Consider the following 9187-nt stretch of genomic DNA (forward strand, 5'->3'; position numbering starts at 1 on the left):
GATTGCCAGGCCTTACTCCGGAGGGGCCGATGGTAGGTGAGTTCAAACCACTAACCTTGATGTTTGGAACCCACTGTCATCAAGTTGATTTCCACTTACATTCGGAAACCCAACCTCACGGTCAGTGACCCTGCAGTGCATGGTAACACTGTCCCTGTGGGTTTCTGAGGCTGCGACTCTTCATGGGAGTAGAAAGCCTTATCTTTCTCCCTCGGAACTGCTGGTGGTTTTGAATCACTGACTTTGTCGTCAGCAACCCAACACGTAACCACTACACAACCAGGGCTCCTGTTCCCACTCACAATGATGCTGTATAGTTTCGGAGACTATAAATCCTTATGGGAGTAGACAGCCTCATCTTTCTTACTCAGAGCAGCTAGTGAGTTTGAAGCGCTGACTTTTTGGTTAGTGACCCAATGCCCAAGCCACAGCACCACCAGGGCTCCTTTCTGGAGACGCACAGGGATTGTATGACTTTCAACTCCAGGATCGGTAACGGACTACAGGTTGACGAGTAAATGAATACCCATCAGACTGGGATTGGGGGGTACCCACCCTGCTTCCGTTCTGGCCCCACAACATCTTGGCCTAGTGGCCTGATCCTCTTTGCTGGGGCTCAGTGTCCTTTCTTACGTACTTTGTCATGCGCTTTAAGTGATTTTGAATGAAGGAATGGACACTTTGTCATTACTGAACAGCCATGTTCTCTCGTTAGCCCCGTGCATGGCAGTGCCCCCAGCTGGCCTGGGAGCCCGGGTGTCCTACTCACAAAAGCAGCAGCAGAGCCGGCAGGATCACCACAGGGCTGCTGATATAGCCAACCACGCGGTTGAACCACACGGGGAAGTCATTTGCAATCGTTTCTGACACGATGTCATAAATCTTCTCTTGTCCACTGTGGGAAGAGGCACAGGCACCCCGATTAGAGGCTTTGGGCAGAAGGAAGCTGTCAGGCATCCCCAACAGTTAGATGCTTAGGGTGCAATCCTCAAAGCAAGTGACAAGCTAGAGTAAATCCCCGGATATAGATGGTACTTGCAAAACCAAGCCAAACTCAATCCCAGCGAGTCAATTCTGACTCATAGCAACCTTGTAGGACAGGGTAGAAAGGCCCTTGTGCATTTCCTGAGACTCTAACTTTTCACAGGAGCCGAAAGTCTCATCTTTCTCTGGCACAACAGCTGGTGGTTTTGAACTGCTGATCTTGCAGTTAGCAGTGCAATGTGTAGCTACTACAATTCTAGAGTGACTTCTAAATTGTCTAATTAATATGTAGACCTCATGGCTGGGTGACTCATCACAGTGTGTATGTATGAATGTGTACTTTAATGGTGTACACAAAGACAGACTAAGTGGTACAGACAGACTAGAATCAGGGTAAGGCAGGAGGTGAATTCAGTAGGGTCTTTTGACTATGGCTGATTGAATGAATGACTTAGCTACATAACTGGACAGCTAAGCCCAAGCTTGGTGGTTCAAATCCACCAGAAGCTCCTCAGGAGGAAGAAGAGGCTTTCTGTTCCGATAAAGATTGATAGCCTTGGAAACCTTACCCTGGGTTGTTATGAATCGGAATGAATGGACGTGATGAATGAACGGATGCTATGTTGTTATGAATCTGAATGAAAGGACGCTATGGCAGTGGGTTAATGATATGTTTACACTGTTATTCTTGTGAGGGGCTGCTGACTTGAGTTTTGATTCACGGCAACCTCATATGGCAGAGTAAAACTGGATTTCTGGACGATATCTTTAAGGAGTCCTGGAGGCATGGAGGTCAAGCATTGGTTTGTTAACCACAAAGTCAATGGCTCAAACACATCAGACTCTCTGTAGGAGAAAGATGAGGCTGTCTTCCCCGGTCAAGATGTACATCCTTTGAAGCCTCATAAAGGGCTATGTCAAAATGAGATTAGGGGCCCTGTGTGGGAGGGAGAGTGATTGCTGAGGGCTGGGCTGGCTGAGTCCTTGACTGTGACCCCTGGACTCTCCTAGTGGGTAGGAATCCATTGGACAACAATGGGTTTGGTGATGGGGTTGTGGTTGTTGTTTTGTTTTAATCTTTATGGGAATACCGGGCCAGTTCTTTCTCCTACAGGGGCCTCTGGGTAGATTCAATCTTCCAGCCTTTTAATTAGTGGCTGTGTGCTTAACTGTTCCACACCAGGGTTCCTTTCATTTATAGGCAAATACACATTTTAATTAAATTTATGGATTTACAAAATGAGACAATTATATAAGCATTCCAAGCAGATTGAGTTAAAATCATTTACCTGAATGGCCCACAGTTTAGGGATGGCTTGTACCGGACAATTGCGAAGATCGTAGGCAACATGCAAAGGAACAGCATAAACAAGAGCATCGACAAGTAGAAGTTGTTGGATCTACAAAGGAACCAGTGACATGGGTTGTGGGAGTGTGTCCTCTGTGGCCAGCTGCCAAGAATGCATCTAGCCAAGAACCAACCCAGAAATGGTGGCCCTGGCTCTCTGTAGACAGAAAAACCTCCCCCACGGCTGCCTAGAGGCAGTCGTATGCTCAGAGATTGACCAGTGATCAGCCCAACTTAAGCTGGGCATGGATTTATCATGCAGGCATCTGTAGATCCCTTGCTCCCCGCAGTGAGAGCAGTGCCTGAACCCTGGGATGTCACTAATGCACACCAACCAAACCAAACTCACTGCCATCAAGTCAAATCTGACTCATGACGACCCTTTAAGGCAAGATAGAATTGGCTCCATGGGCTTTCAAGACTTTAGCGCTCTGTGGGAGTGGAAAGCCTCATCTTTCTCCTACAGGATGGCTGGTGGTTTCAAACTACTGACCTTATAGTTATCAGTCCAGCACATAACAGCTATGCCCCTAGGACTCATGGAAAAAACCAATCTTAGGCATTTTTCCCCTCCCACCCAGTCTCTACTAAGTGGCTTCCTCTCCTATCCCAGCCTAGAAAGCGTCTCATATCTGGGGCTTGGTTTCTGGGATTGTGATTCTTGGTTCCCTTGCTTTAGGTGCAAGGCTACACAAACAGTTCTAGAAAAAGGAGTGGTGGGTTGTGAAATCAATCTAGTGACTCTCAACTAGCTCTCAACTAACTCAACTCTCACTTGCAATGAAATAGACCAGACTAGATTAGTCTAGACTGGATTCCACTAGATTTGATTAGAAGAGAATAGAAAATAGAATGAAGCAGGTAGATGCATATCAATTTGCCAATTCATCTTTGTATTTTTTCTCTACACACACACACACATACACACACACACACACACGACTAGGTGTCAGTAGGTTAACCCTGACTCATGTGCTACTGTAGGACTGGGTTCCACAGGACTTTAAGCAGTTGGGGGTTTTTTTTGGAGTTAGATCCCCGGTTCTTTCTTCCGAGGTGCCTCTGGGTGGGCTTGAATTTCCAATCTTGGTTAGCCCTCCTAACCATTTGCACCACCCAGGGACTAAGTAGAATTTATTCTTACTGACCTGGATGCTCGAAATACTTGCTGATGGGGCACGTTGCAGGTCAGCACAGCCCAGCTCCTCAGATACATGAGCCCAATCAGTTTGAGAACGTTGAATGCTGGGAGGCACGGGGAGAAGAAGGCCCCCATCCTGGAAGCAAAAGGGAGGGACAGACTGGCATCTGTTCTCTTCCGGTGTGACTAATGGCACTGTAGTCCAGAAGTCTCACACAGGGACACAATGCTGAGCTTTTAGGATTGGCCTGTTATGTTGACCAGACTGAAAGATCCCTATGGGCATGCGAGGCCTCCACCTTTCAACTTCTGGAAATAAGACAAGCCTCTCTTGCAGTTGTGTAGAGATCCCATTTAAAAATATCCACGTTGCATAGGAGTAATACATGTTTGCACCTCAAGGGAGTTCATGACTAACTATACTTTGGAGGAAGTGCCAAGCTTTGCTGGAGAACTTTGCTCATAAGCTGGTGGCTTTCAAGTTCAACCAGGCTTTGTTGTCCACCTCCTTTTGCTGAATAGCAGGCTCAACAACCTCACACCTTTTAGCTCCTTTAAGACTTTGCAACCGTGAAAAAAAGATTAAATATCCGAAGTGGACAGATACGGAAGGTGAGTCTTAAGAGTTTACTGATTTTCTTCAAAGATAGGTTGCTAATAAAGGGTGATCCGATATCATCCCCACCACCTGTCTGTCAAATGCTCACACAGTTGTGTGTTATGTGTTGCTTTGAGGCTGCGATTTCAAGTACCAGTAGGGCCAACCACGGTGGACAGGTTTCCAGGACAGCCGGGCTTCCAGACTGAGACAGAGGAGCAAGAAAGGCGTGGAACCCAGCCAGTGGAAATCCCACGGAGCACAGCAGACATCACCCAATATAATTCTGGAAGAGGAGCTCTTCAGTGGGTTGGAAGGCACCCAAGATACCCAGCGGTCACCACAATGAACTTGAGGATGCCAACAATTCTGAGGATGCAATAGGAGGAGCGACATGATCTTCTGTTGTATCGAGGCTGCCACGAGTTGTGGTGACTCGATGTCAACTAACTGTGAACAACTATAGCATCCACACTGAGTTGCGTTTGAGACTCAAAGGGCCGAGACCAGGACTTCTTATGAGGACATGCTTAATAAATACAAATATGTCAATCAAAGAGAATCCTTTGGCTTCTCGTGGCAGGCTTACATGTCATTGTCTGTGTGATAGGCAAGCTTCTTAGCTCTCTGTGTCTCTGTTTCTTTATCTCTGCAGCGGAAGGAACTCACAGCCACTAGCTCATGGGAGCCCTGGTGGCATAGAGGCTACCCACGGGTCGCTAACTGCAAGTGTGAAACCACCAGCTGCTCCCAAGAAGAAAGACAAAGCTTTCCATTTGGTGAAGAGTTAAAGTCTCAGAAACCCACAGGGGAAGTTCCGCCTGGTCCCCCAGGGCCGCCACAAAACAGAACCGCCTGAGTGGTCTGGAGTTTTGAGGCTGATCTCATAGCGTTGTTAGAAAGAGTGAGCCAGGTAAAGAGGTCTGACTGAGAAACAGGAAATACATATTATGTATTTTTTAATGTTCCACCTAGGAAAATATGTTATAAAATACAGTGGATGAGAAGCAGATAAGGAGCCCTGGTGGCACAGTATGAAAGCTCTCAACTCGTGCCACCATGTGGCAAAAGGCAGTTACCCAGAAGGTCAGTGGTTTGAACCCACCAGCCAATCTGTGAGGGGAAGATAGGCCGTCTGTTTCCATAAACATGAACCCCGCCTCCCCCCAAACCAAACGCACTGCCTTCAAGTCAATTCCAAGGCACAGTGCCCCTGGAGGACAGAGCAGAACTGCTCCAGTAGGTTTCCAAGGCTGTCAATAGAGAGCACAAAGCCTCATCTCTCTCCTGGGGAGAATCAGCCTATACCACCAGGATTCCCATAAAGATTAAAGCCTCAGCAGCCCCATGGGCCAGCTCTAATCTGCCTGTGGAGCTGCTGTGTGCTGGACAGAACTTGACGGCAGTGTTTGTTTTGCTTTGAAGATAAGCTCATAGCATTTCAACATTCATTTCCCTGAATTATCATGGCTAGGAGTTATGTTTTCTGAATATAGGACCGCTCCGAGGAAGTCCTTCTGTGTCTCCATTTGCTTGCACTTTAACGGACAGCACTAGTTGTGATGTCCTGGGTGGGACTGGCGATGGCAGAGTCCCTCTCTCTGGACCCCTGGAGACACACACAGCTATGTGGACCAGATGGCATCTTTGAGCTCCCTGACATCGTTAGCAACAAGGTGGCCTTGGCCTGGGCATGCCCGGGGTGGACAGAGCGCACCAATCAGTCTGGGGGATGGTAGTGCTCTAGGGCCCAGTGTCTTCCTGGAAATACGGTGACCAGAGTGGGAGGGAGACTCAGAGCCGAGGGGAGGGCTGGCTGGGTGCCCAGCTGTGACCCATGGCTTCTCCGAGAAGACCCTGCTGGGGACAAGCAGCTGTTGTTCCCCTCATCTTCCTGACCCAAAAGTTACTCTTTCCACTCATGGACAGACATTTTGCTGTGACCAAGAGTGTCTTAGAGAGGGGGGCTTTTCTTCAGCACCCCTTCCTGCCAACAGCCTGGAGAGCCCTTGATGAAATTATTCTCATACATGCCAGCTATTTCCATTGGCATGGCTTACACCCATCCTTACTCTTCTGTCTGTATTACTATGGGCTCATCCCCTGCAGACCAACTGAACTAGAATGGGGGTGCCAGCAAAGACAAGAAGCATTGCGGTACCTACCAGATCATCCCTTGATTGTAGACTAGATGCAGCACATTCTCTGCTATTTTGAATTCCCCATATTCCGGCTATAAGAGAAAAAGAACCCTGCATGAAAAATGTTCCCAAGAGCCTTGGATAAGCCATTTCTACTATATTCTAGCTCTACTGGTGCAAGGGTTAACGAGCTCCATTGCAAACCATAATGTTCAAACCTACCACTCACTCCACCAAAGGCCCCATGATCTGTTCCCATAAAGAGGACCCCCAAACCAAACCCACTGCCACGAGGTCTTTTCTTACCCATCGTAAGTGGAGGTCTTCACAGGAGCAGACTGCCTCCTCTTCCTCCCTCAGAGCAGTTGGTGGGTTTACAGTGCTGACCTTTCCATTAGCAGCCCCATGTTTAATGCTACTAGGGCTTCTCCCATAAAGATTCCCCAAACCAAATTCCCTATCATCCAGCTGATCGCAACAGTAGCAATCAACCTGATTGGATAGAGTCGAACTGCCCCTGAGATTGTAAGTCTGTATGGGAGAAGACAGCCCCATCTTTCTCCAGCAGAGCGGTTGGTACTTCTGAAAGGATGACCCTGCCCTTTAGCAGGCCAATGTGTGACCCACTACACGTCACTGTGGAGCCGTTCTACTCTATTTTAGAGGGCTGCGAGGAGTCAGAATCGACCCAAAGGCACCCGACTACAAACCCTATTAAGTTCTTTGCTCTTGCTCTTAGGTCATTGATGGCCAACCCAACAGGTGGTAAGTGCATGACGGAGTGGAGACTCAGGTTGGTACATCCCTTCCCTCTTCTCATCCTCATTTTCTCCCAACGTGTGCTCCTTGTCCTGGCTGACTGCTTCCCAGCCCAGCCAGGCTGGAAGATGCGCTTAACGCTATGACCTTCCCAAGTGAACATGCCCCTTCACTTACAAAAGTGCTTTCCAGGTCCCAACACCAGTAGTCACTTAAATACCGAACGAAAAGGCCCCGGAAGAAGTCGATGAGCAGAATGCTGGCCACGGTGAACAGCATGTCAATGATGGACAGCTTCAGCAACTCCTGAAACACACACACCGTGGGATGCCATTCATTCTGCCCTGCCCTCCCACCTCCCAGCCTCCTCCGGTCATCCCAGTGAGCTAGAGTCACTGGACCCTCCCCACGGGCATCGGCATCCTACAAATGTCTAAGACTCCTGACACATATGGGGGCTTGCTAAGTATTTGTTTATTAGAACTTGAAGTTTAATTCCAAGGCCAGCGTGACAATGAACTAGAGATCATCTAAAGCCTCTGGTTCTGCACTACAGACGTCTAAGGCCTGAGATTCAGTTCCGTGGGTGGTCTTCAGAGCTTGTGATTCTCGGTCTGAGCATCTCAGGCAGACCAAAGGCGGAGGACAGAGTGGTGGCGAGCACAGATTTCAGAGCAGATACTTGGGTTTGGTTCTTGGTTCTGCTCTTTGCTACCCGAGTCCTCGGTTAAGTAACACAACCTTTGGTGCTTCAGGTTCCTCCCCTGCGATTAGAAAAACACTAGCTGCCACCAAGCTGGTTATGACTCATGGTGACCCCATGTGTGTCAGAGGGGGGCTGTGCTCCCTTGGGTTTTCAACAGTGAAGGCTTTTGAAGTAGATCTGGGGGACCTTCTTCTGAGGTGCACCTGGGGGGACTTGAACTGGCAGCTTTGCGCTGAGCAGCTGAGCGTCGACCACTTATCCCACCCAGAGACCTGTGCTTCTAGGGATGGTAATCACAGGGTTGTTCTGTGGACTAAAGCCTTAGTACATGACTGGGAATTTAGTTCAGAGTGAGGGACTCTTTACACTGATGATTATCAGTTTGAGACCTGGAAAATTCCACATGGAACCTCCCTTTCCTTTTCGAAAAAGTAGGGACTGGGACATCTCAGATGGCCATTGGGGTTAAGCGATGGACTGAATGTGGAGAGATTCTATAAAGGATGACGGCAACCACCTGCCCGACGTATGTTTCCCAGCACTGGTCTTGGGGCCACTGGTGATGGAGAGAGGTCCTGTTGGTCGGTGTGAAAGGCATGGGGAGAGTTGGGGTGCTGGCTTCTTCCAAAGCCCATGTGCTGTTTTTCCTCAGCCCCATCCCTGGCTGAAGTGAGGACCATTGCTCCTCCACTGAAGTGGTCCGCGTGGCAAAGAAGGTGGTGGAGTCTGGTCGGTTATTTGTATTGTTTTTGGTGGCAGCTTCCTGTGGAGGGAGGGAGGAAGGAAGAGAAAAGGTTGTCCACGTATTTGCAAAGAAGAATGAGACCTTCTCATTTGATCTCCCCTTTGACCCATTTTCCATTTGTTTCAGTTTTGCACATTTCTTGCTTTCTGATCCGTGGAGGGTTGTCTAGTCATCGTTGGTTCTGTTTGTTGGCTTGATTCCTGGTTGGTGTTTTCTATGGTTTTCTATGGTCTACAGAGACAGTACTGGGGAGGAAGTGGCAGCTACCAACATTGAGGAGGAGAAGAAAATGTGCTGAAATTGATTGTGGGGATGATTGCCTCAATCTTCTGCATATGGTCGAATGATTAACTGGTATGATATGTGACGTATATACCAATAAAACTATTAAAAAAAAGATTCCCCCATGAGTGCATAGGGCACCATTGTCTTGTTACTAGGGTGAGAATAACCTATCTTTGTCTGTCATCTGTCTAGGCTTGGTAGACAGCCACGTGACTAGAGCTGACCCTAATAATGGATCAGGGTTTTAGTGGCTTGTGTTCATTGATCACTAGTAAGTGTCAGAGACTGTTCCAGATTAATACTTACTATCTCTTCTTATCCTAACAACAAAGGTATTAGTAGAGAATCATTGAGGCCTAGGAATGGAAGCGGGGAGAGTTAAAGCTGGCTGTCTGAGGCCATGCCAGTAGTGGGAGGGAGATGAGGACCCAGGATGTGCACCTTCAGGGAGATGAGGACCCAGGATGTGCACCTTCAGGG

At 48.3% G+C, this 9187-nt stretch overlaps 1 protein-coding gene across 1 annotated transcript in view; it reads right to left on the bottom strand.

Annotated features, from left to right (window-relative positions):
• TMC3 (transmembrane channel like 3) overlaps positions 1 to 9187 on the bottom strand; it is a 54473-nt gene that overhangs the window by 8238 nt on the left and 37048 nt on the right. The window contains exons 13-18 of the mRNA XM_004708196.1: positions 8195 to 8440; positions 7149 to 7277; positions 6237 to 6304; positions 3481 to 3609; positions 2274 to 2384; positions 770 to 895 (exon numbers count right to left, since the gene is read on the bottom strand). Coding sequence (XP_004708253.1) covers positions 770 to 895; positions 2274 to 2384; positions 3481 to 3609; positions 6237 to 6304; positions 7149 to 7277; positions 8195 to 8440 — 809 coding nt within the window. The remainder of the gene's footprint in view (positions 1 to 769; positions 896 to 2273; positions 2385 to 3480; positions 3610 to 6236; positions 6305 to 7148; positions 7278 to 8194; positions 8441 to 9187) is intronic.

Source organism: Echinops telfairi, unplaced genomic scaffold (genome assembly GCF_000313985.2).
Source record: "Echinops telfairi isolate 266 unplaced genomic scaffold, ASM31398v2 ScPeMD7_7;HRSCAF=31, whole genome shotgun sequence".
In the NCBI taxonomy this organism is placed as follows: Eukaryota; Metazoa; Chordata; class Mammalia; order Afrosoricida; family Tenrecidae; genus Echinops; species Echinops telfairi.